The sequence below is a fragment of the Adiantum capillus-veneris genome, chromosome 29 (assembly GCF_014529385.1).
Source record: "Adiantum capillus-veneris isolate H3 chromosome 29, ASM1452938v2, whole genome shotgun sequence".
NCBI lineage: Eukaryota > Viridiplantae > Streptophyta > Polypodiopsida > Polypodiales > Pteridaceae > Adiantum > Adiantum capillus-veneris.
In genome coordinates this window covers 29450551-29468729 of record NC_140959.1, presented here as the reverse complement: position 1 = coordinate 29468729, position 18179 = coordinate 29450551, and the positions used below count along the sequence as shown (strand labels likewise).

The following is an 18179-nucleotide window of genomic DNA, read 5'->3' as shown; positions in this document are numbered from 1 at the left end:
CACATCCACTCATGGGTAAAATCTCTCGTCCATTTGATCATCTCTGGCTTGATACCTTGAAGATCTCCCGCTTTGCGAGTGGCCAACTTTTCAAGCCCACCGTAGACATCCTCAATAGTAAAAAAAGACATGAGGAAAATTTTGAACTCATTTTTGGGCCTTTTAAGAGTGCCACATCATGAAAGTTGTACAAAAGAAAGCAACCCGGTAGACCCCTCGAAATATTGCTTAGAACCCCATGATATGACCTATCATTTGAAAGTTCTTGAAAAATGAATTCTAAAGAGCCAAGGTCCGAAAATTTTGGATGACTTCTATGAAAGTTATGCCATTTTTTTTCAATCAGCCAGGTTTTGTTACCATTACGGTAATCTAAAATCACCTTTTTCTATAACTACATGAAGGCAATGTCCGATACATGCATGCTATATATCAATAGATAGCATTTGAGGAGTAGATTCTAAATATCCAACCTCCGACAAGTTTGTATCTTATTTGCAAAAAATTTACCGATCACCACTTTTTGAAAGCTATGCCACATCAACAATTCTTACAAGGCCCATTTTTGAGTCCAAACTTTTCCTAATGAGACATACATGGGAGTGAACCATAAAATGGTATTTTTTCAGCATTTGCTTGCTCATATAATTGCCTACAATGTGTGCACATATCCACAAGACTCAAGTTACCTAAATTCTCAACCCGCTTGTCCCTCAAGTTTCTTCAAAATCTTCCACATGCATGTGCCTTTTCTTGGACTTGAAAAAGTTGTTGCTTTACTTCCCATCTTCTTCTCTCTTTTGAATCAATGCCTTATATGTATGCAAATGACTTTGATAGTTGTCATTGTCCATAGTTGCATCAAGCTTTATCAAAGACTTTCGAGCATCTTGACATTCTTTATCAAACCACCTTTTGCGTGATCTATCTTTGTTGATACCATGGAAATGCTTTATAGCAAAGCATTCTTCGGCACAAGAACAAATAACTTTTTTGACTCTTCCCATTTAGTTTCCAATGATGCATTATATTGAATCTTCTTCATCCATAAATTTTGCTCAACCATTTCAATGTACATTGGTGCTCGTTTGAAATCCATACATAGTGATAATTTCTCTTTCCTTTGGCTGAGATTATCATGCTTAGTTGCTTCTCCACATGAAAGGTCAATACATAAGGTGCAATGGTCGGATTCCAGAGTCCATTGGCCAAACATAAAACTCTTTATGCGATACATGATGGCTTCGGAGAGTAGCATATAGTCAATCACACTATCCCCATTATGTCTCCTACATGTAAATCCATTGGTTCCACTCCACAAAGATACACCATTGGCAATGAGCATACCCGTGCTATTACACATGTGTAAAAGTAACTTTCCATAGTGATCCGGCCCTTTCTCATCCATTGAAGAACGATTATACAAGTGAACTTCCTCCAACTCGCTTGAAATGTATGGCATATCAAATTGTCGAGTATCATGTTGCAATGTTTTTGTGCGAGCATTCATATCCCCAAATACAATAACATCATCTTCACCTTCGAAATAAGCAAAGTCCTCTTCTAAATAAAAAAATGGCTGATCTCTATCCCTGCAAGCATAAAAGGGAGAATCATGATGAGAAATGTAGCAACCGGCTACAAAAATGGGTGCTCTTTTTGGGGTCATAATTTTCATCCATACATAACGTTTGTAGTTGTCATCTTTCACAATTGATACAAAATCTTCCAATTCTTTCTTAACCATACATGCTACCCCTCCTTGTCCTCTTCGTTGCTTAAGATTCTTTGACTACATCAATGAATGTACATTGTAATTCTCTAAGCCATTAATCCTTTGTGTATCATGCTCTCAAGTTTCAACAAGAAGTACAACGTCGGCTTTGCTTGTTAGTTCATCAATGCCAACCACCGCATTCCATGGGTATCCATTACAATTCCAAAAGCATATTTTCAATTGTAACTCGGTCTCATAGGTCACGCATCCCTATTTGCTCGAGGGACTTGCCTCCTCCTTGGGCACATTTTCTTCATGAGAGATCTCCTTGTTTTTCTTATTCTTTTCCTCATATGCCTTGCGATGCATATTTTGTTGCTTAATAGTGCGATCTTCATATACAAAACATTTTGTATCCCTCAAATAGATCCAACTATTATCAAGGATAATCTTTCGCTTGGTCTCATCCGGCATGGTACATACAATTGGCCGTCTCCCCGAGCGAGGAGCTCCTTGCTTTTCCACTCTATGTGCTCCATAGACCATAACTCCGGACATGCCAAAGTGGGTTTTGAAAAAATATTCAATAACAATGGCAAGAGAAGGAGGTGTCTCTAGCTTCTCTTCAAGAATTCCACGAATAACAATGTTCTTGGAATGTCGCTCCCATTCCTTCAACTCCTCCACATCCACATTCTCAACATTCTTTGTTTGAGCCATATCTTGCATGAGTGAGGAATTTGCAACTACATTGCTACCACATACATCAACCCAAGACTTGTTTGTGCATACATTTTTCATGTCGCATACATCCTGGCTCATGGTGTCAAATTTCTCCTCTTTCAATACATGGTCATGCTCTACTTTGCTCATCCACTCCTTCAAAGCATTCAAGTCCACAAGAGAGCGTTTACATTCCTTGATTTCCTCTTCAAGTTGCATCAAACGTGTTGTTTGCATCTCAAGTGTCCTCTTGAGATTCTCATTCTCAACCACAAGTACCCTTAGTGTGCCATTCTCCATTGCAAGTGCTCGTAAGTCTTCGCCTTGTTTGTTTACGATCTCTTGCAATGATACCAAGTATGTCATGATCATGGTTTCCGATTTCGTTGGTTGGGTGGTTGTGTTGCTATTTGTCATGCCAAAGGTAGGACTATAAGAGGGCATGGCCCTGGCCAAGGGTCCATGGATACACATGCGGTATAGGGGCTATATATAGGAGGGCCAAGGGCCTATATATAGGTATGGTTGGGTGGTTATTGGCATGTCTATCTCCCTATGCCCTTTCACTGTATCAGAGCTCAGTACAGGAAGGGGAAGGACTCTCTCTCTCTCTCTCTCTCTCTCTCTCTCTCTCTCTCTCTCTCTCTCTCTCTCTCTCTCTCTCTCTCTTGCAGCATGAGGCAGGGCCTCCCTCTCTCGCATGGTCTCTCCTTCTCTCTTTCTCTTCCTCACAGGAGGCTATGGCGGATTTTAGGAGGGCCATGACTGGTGCGAGAACGGGCTCTTATACACAAGGGAGGCGTGGGAAAGACCTGTACCATTTCGAACGCTACTGCTCTTGGTGGATTTGCACCAGCCCAAGGACCGATTTATGTTTTTGTAGTAGTTGATTTCGAGCAACCATTGGTGTGCGCTTTGTACTGTTCCCCTTACGCAATTGCCTGCTGCCGCCATGGATGAAGCTATGAGCTTCTTTTCACATTATTTTCAAACATGGACGCCCTAGTTTGGGCATCCTTCCTTACTAAGGGCCAAGCCCCATGACCGATTTGCCATGCATGCAAGGGTGTGCGGTTTTTGGCCTCGAGTGCAGATCCAATGGAAGCTCACATGCATGTGCTAGCCTGAGTTGCATTATTCGTTATTCGGGAGACGTATAATACGCGAATAATGGGCGTATTATTCATTTATCTAAATTATACGGCCGTATTATACGGTGCCACATCAGCATAAACGACTAATCGTATAACTTCTTAATTTTTCGATCGAAATTATTTTCGATCAAAAATTATAACGATCGAATATGTTAGTATATATAGCAGCACGCGACAGCCCTTACACTAGCTTTCACAGTCAGTGTTTTTCATGTGAGTACTCTCACCAAACGATCAAAAAAAGCAATTTGTAAAAAAATAAAACATATGAATTTAATAAAATTAAAATTCAATAGAATTTTAAGTTTTGTGATTCAAATATATGAATTTGTTTTGAAAAACTTAGTAAATAGTTGAAAGTTTGTATTTTGTGAAGAGTTTAATCTCTCACCTGATACAAACTGTAATTATAAGAATCACTTGTCAATGTGTTCAGTTAATTGACACTTGAAAGTGACTAATAAAAAAAAAGTAAGATATTATCGTTGTGTGTAGAGTGAACTCTCACATGAGATAATTAGTTTAAAAATATAATTACATAAAAATTAATTTTATGTAATTTAAAGTTTGATTTTGATGTGTAGAGATTTTCTCTCACTTCAAAATGAATATAATGAAACAAAATTATATTTTTACGTTTTGTGTAGAGCTATTCACACTGCTATGCTCTCACTAGAGTAAAAATTTAGGAAAAACATGTCCAAAAATATTGATATTCTCTTATCTTTATTTGGACTGCATAATCTATCGTACTGTGTGAGAGCATACACATGGTCGCATTGTAGATAGATAATCGCTTAAAAATCTATGGTAAAGTGTAAGAACTTTTTGTTCGCACTTTACATAGATACGATAAATATCAAGTATTGTAAGTGATTATCGTTTTGACATTTAAAAATGTCACTTATAGCTCTTGTATGTATAGCAATTTATAATGATAATCATTTTAATACTTGATTTAATCGTAATTATTGATTATCGTAATGTGTTAAAGCTACAAGCTTGCACTTTAGATAAATCGATGCAATTTATATGTAATCCAATGGTATTGTTTTTTATTATTGTATTTTTGTTCAATCATTGTTTTTAATTATTTTAATTTGGTTCAATCATTGTTAGTTAAATTAATTTAATGTTTTAATTGGTTTTGATTATGAAAATGATCCTTGACTTTGTTTTTACTAGCAAATTACTTTTGTGCATCATGGTGAAAGGACAAGAGTGGAGTTATGTGCATGAGTTGAAAGCTAGGAGAAATACATCTCGACTTAAATGTAAATCCTGTGGCCACGAGTTCAGTGGTAATGCAACCAGAATTAAAGAGCATTTATTTAAAGTCCCTGGCAATGTTGAAAAGTGCGGGGCACCACCAAAAGATATTCATGAAAAATTTGCCATGTATTCTCGCAAAGTAAAGTTGATTCTTGTAGCTAAACATAAAGGTGATGTTTCTAAAGATATTCATGCGAATATTGAACCATCTGTATGCAATGAGGCAACAGAAGAGGTGTGTACCACTCAAGTAAACGATCAAAGTTCTCAATTGAACCCTCTTCATGGACATGCTTCTACATCAAGAGGAGTTCCTAGCACAAGCAAATCCGGCAGAGCGTCATCCAATGGACAGACAATGCCTGAAGCATTAGGTAAACAATGGTTGCTTGAGTTGCATTTAAAATGGACACAAGCATTTGTTGCGTGTGGCATATCGTTCAATGCTATGCGCAATCCAATATTTCAAGATGCTTTGATGAGTACAACCAAAAAAGGATTTGTGCTTCCTGACTATAACAAGATGCGATCTGAATATCTTGATAAAGTCAAAGACAGTACTGAAGCCATTCTCAAACGCACAGTTCTAGAGTTTGTTCCAGCATATGGATGCACCATAGCATTGGATGGATGGACTAACTGTAAAAAAAAACCTTTAATCAATGTAATGCTTATTAACCCTAGAGGGGCTATGTTCATGGAAGCAATTGACAGCTCATTGAAAGAGAAGACTATCACCTACCTAGCAGGGGTGTATGAGTGTGCAATTGCAAAGGCGGGTGGACCAAAGAATGTGATTGCTATTGTCACAGATAATGCGGCCAACTACAAAGGAGCAGGAAGAGCTATTCAAGTCAAGTATCCGGAGATTTCTTGGGTACCATGTGCAGCTCACACTTTAAATTTGCTTTTAAAAGATGTTGGTAAATGGCATGTGTGAAGCAAACTTTATTGGATGCAAATCATGTGGTGAAATTCATTAGAGAGCATCAATTTTTGTATGCTCTTTTTCGAACCAAGTCACCAAATAAAGCTTTGCAAATATTTTGTGTGACAAGGTTTGCTACGGCATACTATGTTCTTGCTGCTTTGCAAGAGTTGAAGCCTGCATTGATGGAAACCTTAGCAGACAGAAGATGGGATGGATGGCTCAACAAGTATCCAAGTTATCAGGAAGCAGCTGGTCGATGTGCGCAAATAGTAAACTCGCCAGTCTTTTGGCGTAATGTAGAAAGAATAGTAACTGTGTCAAAGCCATTTGTAGATCTTTTGATAGCAGTTGACACAGATTCTTTTATTTTTGGTCGGGTCTACTCATATATGTCAGAGGCTATACGCAAGCTAAGAGAAAATGTCAGTTTTGGTGCAAAGGATAAAGCTACCATGATTATAATTGTTAACAAGCGTTGGGTGCAGTTGCATACGCCATTGCATGGTGCGGATTTTGTATTGGATCCTAAGTTTCAAATGCATCAGCAATCTACCAACAAAGAAGTTATGTCCGACTTCAAAACAGTGTGCTCCCAACTCTTAGGGCACGAAGATGGAAAAACAGCTTTTCATCAGCGAGTAGATTATGCCAAAAGAACTGGTATGTTTCAGGATCCGTGGCATATAGATGCCATTGGCAAAACAAGTGCACCTTTATGGTGGAAGGAGTATGGTGGAGAGAAAGTGGAGTTGCAACACATTGCAGTTAGAGTTTTATCAGTAGCTGCATCAAGTGGAAGTTGTGAGCGAAACTCGTCAGCATTCGACTTTGTGCACACTAAAAAGCGAAACAGACTTCATACTAAACGGGCTGCTCATTTGGTGTATGTTTTTTGCAATATGAGACTTATTTATAAGCCTCAAAACATTGCAACTAGAGCCGCTCAAAAGCAATATGGAGTCTTCCAAACGCATGAAGCTATTTCTGCAGAAGTTGATGATGATGATGATATGGAATGGGAGATAGTTTCAGAATGCTTAGATATGGACGAAGTAGATGATATGGTTGCAGTTTTTGAAGATGGAGATGATTTGTGAGAGTACCATTGTAATACTTACTCAACAAGTTTTTGTATATGATGAAAGAAAGTGTTATCTCATTGTCGTTCACATCAAAACCTCTCTTTCTCTCTCTCTCTCTCCGTCTCTCTCTCAGACGCACATATTCACTCACACTCAAATATAAACTGCCGGTAATATCTTGTCGAATAAAAATTACATAAAGTCGATGTAGGTTTGAAATTACAACAAGGTTCTGGGAAATTACTCAATCGAAAAGAGTTTGATATAATTTTGAGATTACAAAAAGCTTCTGAGTGACTTATGACTTTGATAGATTTGCTATAAGTTCATCTATGGTAAAATCTGTAATTCCTAGCTCAGGGGATGGTTGAGCAACATCTTTATGTGAAGTGGTAGTATCATCTGGCAAAGGTCCATACAATGATTCATATCGTTGAAGCTTTGCTTGTGCATCACTTAACTCTATTTCAAGCTCAAGAATACGGCCACGAAGCATGTCCGGTGTTTCTCCTTGGCTGGCAAGGTCTTGTCCTTGGCTGGCTAAATTCAGTCATTGTTTCTGACTCTTCAGGAAGTAAAACAATAGGACGCTTGCGAGGAGGCATTGGATTATTTGCATTGCGTGCTGCCACCTTTTCTGCAATGCGTCCACGTCCAACGCCAGCGGTGCCTGGACGATCTAACCAATCCACTCTCTTCAGCAAAACATATCGAACATAGCATTGCTGGATAAAGTAAATTGCTACTTGGTTGTTGTTAGGCATCTCTCTTGTCGTATAAACGTTTGTAGCAATATACATGCCAGTCCTTTATGTTGCAAATCAGAGAGCTTTAACGGAGCTGTATCTTTTGCATTGCCACTTATTTGAAATAGTTGATGGCGTACAAAGTGATTAGGGCAAAGCTTTTTACACTCTCTAAGGGTTGAAAATATTAAGTTTACCTATGTGCCGCAAAGCCGCATCATACAGCATGTGAAAACTTCTTTTTCCATTGTACAATGCAATGTATATGCTATGGAATCCACTCATTATGCAAAATCAGCTCGCTTAACTATCATCCTATATCTTACTTATTATGTTGATATGTCCTAGTACCTAAACCTTGTATTTTTTACCGTAGTGTGTGTTTAAGACTAGAGGCTATCTCGTGGAAAAAAACCTTTGGGGTACTGCTAACAATAGGCTAGTACTAGGACACTTTTATGTCCTCTTATAAACTCAAGTAACTTTCTTGGATTATCCAAAGAGATCTATGCATAATGAGAAATCTTTCCTTTGCACATTAGTCTGATGATCCTCGATTTGTATTTGTGGACGCTTGTGACTCTGAAAGTTAAGGCCCAAGGGAATGATAGTTTGGGAGATTTCATTTTCAATTTGGCAAGACAGATGGCTATTTCCTTTAATCAAGAGCGGAAAACAAGAGTGTTTATTACAAAAATTAATGATAAGAGCAAGATATCTACAAGGGGGCATTTCAATTTTCGACTAACAGTAGGTAAGGGATTCTTTATCCCGAACGAGAATATTCTCAACGGGAAAAGCCTAAGTTTGAGAGTGTGGTTTACAAGAATTGGACCCCCGACTTGAAGCGTGCACCTTTTCCTCTTTGAAGAGCGGAGAAAGCGAGCAGCCTAGCACCAGCATTGGTCGGTCTCCCAATTTCTGCCGATGCGGGAAGAGGCAGGAGTGGCTCTTGGCGTGGGCGCGCTGCTGCGGCTCAGAGACGTAGAGAGAGGAGCGGCAGCCATGCGAGCTCGAATAGCCTGCGCGGAGAGTTGGACGTCGTATTGGGCGCGGCTGGAGGCGTCGGAGAGGGAGCTGTAGGCAGAATGGAGCTGCAGGAAGAGAGAGGTACTGCTGTGGGTAGCACCGCTTGAGTCCGGATGATAGAGCCGTGCCAGCCGCCTATACGAAGCCTTTATCTCGGCTGTGGTGGCAGTGGGCGGCACCTGCAAGACCTGGTAGAGGGTGGGAGAGGCCGCGCTGTGTGTGTCCGGACTGGCCGCGGCCGGACAACTCTGAAAGGCGGATACCCGCAGGACCGCTGGGAAGCCGGCCCCTCTGCGCTCAGAGATGGTTGGGCGGGGCTGGATGGACGCAGGAAATTGGTGAGGGAGAGCCATGGAGGCTGCGAGAGAGAGAGAGAGAGAGAGAGAGAGAGAGAGAGAGGGGAGACGGGAGGTAGTGTAATATTTGTAGATGCTGCTCAAATTTCAAACGCTCAAGAGGATAAGGTCCCGACGCTGAGGTGGAGTGTCGGCTGCTTTCCACACGTTCTTCCAGCTCCTACCTGGCCGGATCCAATCACCTTTCTTCGGAAGTACGGGAGTCAACTTGGAACTTGGACCTCAAGTCCTCTGGGCCACTAGCATTGGTAACATTCTCAAATATTCAAGTTACCAACAATTAATCACATTTGTAATCAAAATGGTAACTCTTATATTTCAGCAAGGAGCTTTAATATCTGAGAAAATATAATCAAGATGAGGCTTATATATACACGTATATTTATTTATTGGAAAAATTACCAAAATACCCCTCTAATTTGTGAAAATTCCCAAAATACCCCCAATGTTTTGTCATAAATTCCCACAATGCCTTTTTTAATTTTTCAAAATTCCCAAAGTACCCTTGGTTGTGAGATTAAATATTTCCAAAAATAAAAAATGTTGTAGCTTTTCATAAGAAGACTGTCTGTCTATCAGTACAAGATGCTAAAAAGTAGAATTTGAGTTGATTATACAAGTTTTGGAGATGAATTGCTTCATTATTTTTACATATATTTGCCTTTCTTTGCGAGGTAAATTGTGAGAAATTATGCTATAAGCTATCAAAAACGGATCTCATTTGTCAAAAAGGAATAAAGATTAGAAATCTTGAACAATCCAACAAAAAATTAGATGCAAGGGTATTTTGGGAAGTTTTGAAATTTGAGGGGTGTTTTGGGAATTTCCACAAATGAGAGGGATATTTTGGTAATTTTTTCTTATTTATTTATTTATTATGTGTACACACACACACACACACTTGGTCACTCCATCTAGCTATGAGTGTTTCACCCAGCTACACACACTTGCACCTGAGCTGCTAAGATAGCTAATGATTATTTTGTCTTATGGTGGGGGAACTACCTTATGCTTGTATTTTGGAGGAATTTGGTTGAAGCATAATGAAGCTGATGAATATACGGTTTCACCTCCCTTGGGTCTTACCTCTTGGCATAACCGGATGGCTTAGATAAATATGCCTATTAGGGGCTGAATGTTACATTGTTTGGGCTATACATATACACATATCATTTGGCAATATACCTTACTAATCTCATATTTCTTGGGTAGGATATTGTGGCTTAATTGTGGCCTATCCTTTACCTAGAAACCCTTGGCTCAAACTCCTAAATTAGGGTGATAATCAAATCGTGGCCCTGTCTACTAATGGACCTCCACTTAAAGCTTAAAATGTGTGGCTCTCCTATGGGCCGAACCCTTTTCGACTTACAGCTCTTTGGTTTGTATACATCAAGTGGAACTCACCCCTAAGCACGCTTGTATTGAGATGTTACTCTCCAATAGGTGTGAATACTCCCCTAAAGAAATTACTTTCAATGGGTATAATTACCCTGGCATAAATTTGTACAGACCCTTTAAGGAGATCCCCCCCCCCCCCCCGAGCATGATGGGTCATGCTATAATGGCTTTCTCACCACTTAGCAGGGTTGTCCATGTGTAGTTGTTGTGTCTCTACTCAGGTATTGCATCAAAGCCGACCTAGGAATACGTCGCTACCCCCTATATCAGCGTAGTGCTTGCTGTATATACCTCCTTCTCTCTCTTAAATCTATCCGAGCCTGCAACCTGGTTGATACACCGACTACGTTCTTTTTTTTGCTCTCTTCAATAACATTACGTTTCACCTCTCTACCAGTACTTGATGTACCCGGGCTATGGATTTGGAGGATCTCCCCTACACTAATGTTATAATAACAACACACACAACTTCCAACATTCCTTGGGGTTATTTAGATCCTACTGCTGGTGGACTCGATGTTGAACTAGAGGCTCCTCATGCGAGAGTGTACTTTTGCCATGCTCGTCTAGATGCTCACTATTGGCATATAGTCTATATTGACTTTATTGGGAGATTTTTGACTCAAATTTAGCCTTGATTTCCTATGGGTGAATACCTAGCCTTGATGATTTTAGAAACTTGATAATGTGAGATGCTAATACTATATGGAATCTCTTAGCCTTGCCTCCTGGCTGTTGCATATATAACATACATTTAAAAAGGTCTTAAAATCTACCTTACATATAGGTGTCTTTACTCTATGGCTTGGCATATAGTATTGCTCGATCTACTGCTGGCTATTCTGAAAAATCTACGGTTGCTAATAATTTGATATACTACACTTAAAACTGCCGATGGTTTCAATGCTTCGACCATTAGACAGTTGATACATGTGGGTCCTTTTTGGATGGAGCAATTCAAATTGGGTATGATTCACTAATCTCCTTTGGCAAGGATGACCAAAAAGCTTTTTCAGAATACTAGGCACTATCATGGTATTTGATTAAAACTGTCATATGCACTATAAGCTTACAAATCTTCGGACTAAGAAAGATTTAGCTCTAAAATCCTAAATACCTTTCACTTTGCACAGATTCATGTAGGTTTGATCATATCGGTAGTAAAAGATTGATGCCTGCTGGTCTTTATCTAGTTTGATCATATCAGTAGTAAAAGATTGATGCCTGCTGGTCTTTATTTGGAATGACTGTACTATTAGAATATTTTTTCACTCTTACTATTCTAATCTTCTGAAACAAATATATGTTAAGAGGAGAAAAGACAGCCAGGTGGCTTTGCGTTTTTTAAATTCTAATACTACTTGGAGTTTTGATAAATGTCATAAAAATCTAATGTCTAACCAACCCAAACGATTTTCTCATATTAAGTTGATCATTTAATGTGGGAGAATAGACAAGAACAAGGGTTATAATATAGACATGTGCTTTCGGTTCTATCTCGACACGGGGCCAATAGTAAAGGGGCCCAAATGAAAGATGATCTGTCAAAGAGCAAGGTTAGCTAATGGAGCTTAAAGACCTTAGGGTTGCTTCATTAAAGACCTTGGTGTTAAAAGTACTTTGAACTTAGGTAAGCTAGGGTTGAGCTTGAGGTGGGAACCCGGCCCAAGCTTGAGGTGCTTGTCGTGCTTGATGACTAAGGTGCTTGTCGTTCTTAATGACTAAGATGCTTGAGGTGCTTCTCGTGCTCGCCGACTAGGGAGCTTGAGGTGCTTGTGGGAACACTACCCAAGCTTGAGGTGCTTTGTCATGCTTGCTGACTAAGGTGCTTGAGGGTAAAATGTGCAAAAGTCAAATCCTATCCCTGCAAGGAGGGGGCGAGCCCTACAAGAGGGGGGTAGAGAGAGAACACACACACCCTCACACAAGGTAATATTGATACCAAGAAATCATTTAAGACCATTAGGAAGGGAATGGGGTCTAAGGGGGGCTCTTTATTTGCCATGGGATTAAAAAGGAGATTATGGAAGGGGCAAATAGGTGGATGCCATGTGGACTGAAATGGTGGGTATGGCAAGGCCTAAAAGTAAGTGGTCAAACTTGTACTCTTTTAAAAAATATAAAGAGAAAATATCTTATAAATTCAAAAACTGAATTTTTTTTCTAAATAATTCAGTAAAAACCAATCCTTTCTCTCTCTAGTGGCTGCCAGTTTCTCCCCCCCTCTCTCCTAAAAAGGGGTCCCTCCAAAAACGTGTTGATCATTCCCTCCCTCTCTCTACTGTACCATCTCTCTTCACTTCACCTTGCAAGAGTTGCTTCTCTTTCCTTCCTTTCAATTTTCCCTCCCAAAAGCTCTACAACAGAATTTTGAACCTCCTTTCCCTCCTCAAGCTTACTGCATTCTCCTCAAGCTTACTGCCTAGGCAAACTGGGTATGGTAATCTTTCTCCAGTTCATCCACCAACCTTGCAGAGTAAGGAATGGCCTAAGCCTGATAGTGCCTTGATCATAGAAACCAAAAGTAGAATCGATGCGGATGTGCATTCAGCAATGAAGTGCACCTATGGTTCCCACAAAGCTTTCCTAACTTGGTTTATGTCCCTTCATGTGTTTGTGTTTATCTTTCGACTACAGAGTGTTCACAGGACACCAACAATGTGGACTTGCAAAGGGAGAAGTGCGATCAACGGCTTCCTTGCAGTTGGATGGGAGACTAAGGTGGTCAACCACCAGGGAGATACAATCAAGTGATCTGTAGTTGTTGAGAATGTGGCGTGTATATACCATATTGCAAAGCAAAGCTTGTCAATTGTCTTTTCCTACAAAAGATGGAAGCTGACGAAGGGAGAATGGGAGGCACTAGACTATGATGTTGCTCCTAGAGAATCAATTGATATGCAAATATGCCTCCACGATAATGCGGTGCACGACATCTCGATGAATAACGACTGGGATCTCAATCACCTTCGTGAGTATCTTAATCTTAGATATACCTCACCCAATCAATATGTTTTTGTAATCAGTGAAAAGGTTGTTCATTCGAGAAAAGAGAAGAGCTTTCTATGTAAAAATATTGGTTTTCCGTGATGTATTAATGTAAAAGCTTGTAAATGAAGCGATTTCGCTCCCATTATACATATGACGTTTTGAATCTCTTTTTCATTTTTAATTTGTTCAAGATTTCGTTTGAAATGTGCAAGTTTTTTGATTTGGAGCGTGAATACTTTCAATGTTGGTGTCTTTCAATGGCTTGTTGCATGATTTTGTTTATAATTATAGCTTTAAGTTAATTTGATGTTAAATTTTAAGTGCTTTTAAAAAGTGACATTGAGTATAAAGTTGTAAACTTCATTTCTCACATTCACAAAACACTAGCTTTCAGCTCTCTTCCCATCTTCTTCACAAACAGACCCATGGCAACATCTTCTGATGCAGTTCTCACACAACTACAGAAGATAGGACTTGTAGACCGTGCACATGAACTAGTCAGTGTGTTTGAGGGGACGATCGACATGCATGCCTCTGCTAACCTTCATGTAGAGGGATTCCAAAGCTTTCTTGACTACATGATGGAGCACATGGAAGAATATGCAAAAGTCTTCGAGGGATCCAACATGGCGTGGTTGCAAGTGGATTTTCTCAAACACCTCTATGCGGTGGACAAAAACTTTCGTTATCACTTGTTGACGTTTATAAAAGAGCTTACTCAGTAGGACTACATGACAAAGGATGAGGATGACCTCATAGAATTGGGCATGGGGTGCATAGGCACCCAATTCATCTCTTGGGACATGGTTCTGGTCTTGCTTGTGCTGGAGGCCATGGAGAAGGGAAAATCAAAGGAGAAGGCCAATGTGCGCTCCTTGCAGCACTGTCGATGCAAGGGACTTACCGATACACCGTGTGCGAGCCACAAATGGCTCCAAGCACACAACAAGACTAATCTAGCAAGCTCAAGAGAGCAAAGGGTGTGTCACTCACCGCTCTACGCTCGCCTTCGTGGTGGATTCCTCGCCGCGATGAAGAAGAAGCTGCAGTCGTGCCGCGCTCAACCGCTTCGCCGCCGTCGTGCCTTCGTAATGCTCGATCGCACACACACTCTCCCTCTCTCTCTCCCTCACATACACACACACACAAGGAGGTGAAGAAGAAGAAGATGGAGATGGAGATGGAGCAAGAGCACTCTTCTATTGCACAAATGAGAGAATGAGTGAATTTTAGGTTTAGTTGGCTTTTATATGAGCTCACCCCATTCACACTTGGGCGCCCATGCTTAGCCAACTAATCCCTTGAATGTCCCGGTTAGAGTGCGCCTCTCATCGGCGATCACTCTTACCCTTTTCCTATTGGTCTGACAAGCCCGGTACCTGACTCTACCAAATACATAATACATGTCCGTCGTAGGTGATGGGGTGTCTGTGAGCCGTGAGGGTTAACATGCCCCCCTTCCTGATGTAGATTCCGTCCTCGGAAGCTATTGAGTTGAAGCTCGTTCGTCGAGGTGGAAGAGCATTTGAGATGAATGTCCTTAGCCTTCTTCAGTCACTGCAAAATCAAACAACATTGGCACAGTAATTGCATTCTCATAAGTGAGTAAAAAGCATATGCAGTTTTAGGTAGACAAATTGATTGGTAAAAGAATTTCAAACAATTTGTCAGCAATGAACATTAAATTGCAATGTAATCAAATGCATAAACACATGTAAAGGTAAAAAATTAAACAAGTCTAGGGTCGCTAATTTGACGGTCGAAAGGCACTAGAGATCGAATATTAATACCATAGGTAAGCTTCTTAATTTTCTGTGTTCAATTAAGTTGTTTAATCGCGAGAGCCAAGTATTCATGTTCGAGGGCTGACTAGAGGCTATATCTAGAAGACCTTGTAGTTAAGCTACCATAAAAGGTATTTCTCATGAAATCATCGCCTGACTGATTACTTTTTCTTTGACCCCCCAAAGTCTTTTCACATTGATTCAATTATGATGTGTGTGCTTATTTTGTATGCCTTGGGTTTTTTGCTTTTCAAGTAAAAGCGCCCACACTGGGAACCTCTAGGGCTCTAGTACCATAGGCGATACATGTGAGTGAAGTACCAAATCAAGCTGAGATTTCTCTTCCAGGTTAAGATTTTACAGTGTGGCACTTTGATTTTTTGTTTGTTCATTTTCAGCATTTTAATCTTGTAACTTTGGGGGGTCATATAACACTGATACACCTCCGCAGGCTCATCACACTAGTTAACTCCCTTTATAATACTTAAGCTAAAGGTCAATAGGGTCAAGCCCACTAGAAAGCCCTAGTACATTTCACACAATGCTGCCTAAATCGGATTAAGAACCTAAGTAACCATTGATTATTAGGAAGGCATTCCCCATGGTATTAAGAGAAGATTTCTAACACCTAACTTGGTCAAACTAGTTTGTCGGACTACTTGATTTTTAAACCTAGACAAGTGATTATGACAAAAAATTACATTGAATTAAATGTTTGATACTAAGCAAATGTGGTGAATATTAGGCTACCAATCACAATTAAAGCAGACAATCATAGATGCAAAAAAGATAAGGGGCAATGCTAATGGACAAGAAACACCTGTTTGTGTCGATGGTCGCGCTTGATTTGAAGAGTGAGTCGAGATAAAGATTCCATGAAGGTCCAAATCCTACCAATAGCAACACGCTCCTGTACACACTAGGAAACAAAAGGAATACCTCCAGGAGGCACATTAGTGGAAAAAGGTACCAACACTTATTGAACACCACAAAAAACATAAGGAACCCTAACCTAATTATTTGCACTCCCCCTAGAGAGTCAAGGGAATAGGATATTGTAGAGGTTGGGGGGAAACCCTAAGGCTAAACCCCTATCCTCGTCGTCGAGATAAACAAAGTCATCATCCATGAGACCATATGTGCCATCCGTGTAGTCGTGTAAATTTTCTTCTTCATCATAGGTGCCCGTGTTTACTAAGAAGGTCACTAGACACCTATAGTCATCTTGGTCAAAAGGGTAGGCTTGTGCAATGGGAGAAACGCTCTCTACTAAGTATGGATCAAACGTGGTCAAGGGACGTATCAGCCATTCTAACTCCTCAAAATTCCTCTCACATGCTAGCGTACCTATCAAATCCCATTCACATGCAAGCACTGGAAAGACCATGTGAAATATTTGTGAAAAGTAACGAGGGTACCTCTCACCCAAGGCAGGAGTGGATGACTCTAGCGTCCTAGCCATATCTGTACACGCAAACAGATGATGGTTAGAGTGAAAATATTACAAGGGTCGTGTTCTTGTGCATAATTTGGTTTTATGATTTTGTGTTATGGCTCTTGCTCTTTTACTTTTTTATCTTGTTTTTGTGAGTATAAGGCTTTATATATACATTCCCTAAGATTGGAGATTAAGAGGTCAGGGAGAAAGGTTGAGGGGAAGCAAGTGAATGATGGATATCCACAAACACTCCCCCCTTCCTTGGGTAGATCATACCGTTTGAAATGATGTCGTCACTCTTTGAAACCAATTGTTCCAGTTGGTAATAGGTGAGGATTTTTGCCAGTAGTTTTCTATTACCCTAGGTGCCTCGTCAAGTTGCAAGGGTGGTAAGGTACTCTCCCAGGATCGAACTTGAAGTGGTTCATCAGGTGATTCTTGAACACTGGGAGGTGTGGATTCTTTTGTAGCTTCATGGAGGTCCACTACTATAGATGGAGGCTGTGTAGAAGCTTTTACCTCTATGGATGAATTACATGAGGAGCTAGAGGCTTCAGGGAACTCCCCCCTTCCTGAGCTAGGTGGAATAAATTGGTTTTTCCTTGGAGCCCAAACTAGCTCTGGACTAGGTGTGTAGCATTCTGTGATCTTTCCCTTCCCACGGTCTTCCATTGGCTTTAGCGTTACACTGTTTGACTCATATGGGTTTGTTGTCGATAGGGAAGGACACATGTGCACTCCTTGCCGCACTGTCGAAGCAAGGGACTTGCCAATACACCGTATGCGAGCCACAAACGGCTCCAAGCACACAACAAGCCTAAACTAGCAAGCTCAAGAGAACAAAGGGTGTGTCACTCACCGCTCTACGCTCGCCTTCGTGGTGGATTCCTCGCCGCGATGAAGAAGAAGCTGCAGTCGTGCCGCGCTCAATCGCTTCGCCGCCGTCGTGCCTTCGTAATGCTCGATCGCACACACACTCTCCCTCTCTCTCTCTCTCTTACACACACACACACACAAGGAGGTGAAGAAGAAGAAGATGGAGATGGAGCAAGAGCACTCTTCAATTGCACAAATGAGAGAATGAGTAAAAATTAGGTTTAGTTGGCTTTTATAGGAGCTCACCCCATTCACACTTGGGCGCCCATGCTTAACCAACTAATCCCTTGAATGTCCAAGTTAAAGTGCGCCTCTCATCGACGATCACTCTACCTTTCCCTATTGGACCGACAAGCCCGGTACCTGACTCTACCAAATACATAATACACGTCCGTCGTAGGTGATGGGTGTCCGTGTGCCGTGAGGGTTAACATGCCCCCCTTCCTGATGTAGATTCCGTCCTCGGAAGCTATTGAGTTGAAGCTGGTTCGTCGAGGTGGAAGAGCATTTGAGATGAATGTCCTTAGCCTTCTTCAGTCACTGCAAAATCAAACAACATTGGCACAGTAATTGCATTCTCTTAAAAAGCATATGCAGTTTTAGGTAGACACATTGATTGGAAAAAGAATTTCAAACAATTTGTTAGCAATGAACATTAAATTGCAATGTAATCAAATGC

General features: G+C 40.6%; 1 protein-coding gene across 1 annotated transcript; it reads right to left on the bottom strand.

Moving 5' to 3' along the window:
* Positions 1 to 8515: 8515 nt before the first annotated feature.
* Positions 8516 to 9007, bottom strand: LOC147418971 (uncharacterized). The gene has a single exon (XM_086505763.1). The coding sequence runs from the start codon at positions 9005 to 9007 to the stop codon at positions 8516 to 8518; it is 492 nt and encodes a 163-aa protein (XP_086361889.1).
* Positions 9008 to 18179: the final 9172 nt, after the last annotated feature.

Bases quoted from the DNA above. Each gene is read 5' to 3' on its own strand.
- LOC147418971 (XM_086505763.1), bottom strand. From the start codon at position 9,007: ATGGCTCTCCCTCACCAATTTCCTGCGTCCATCCAGCCCCGCCCAACC.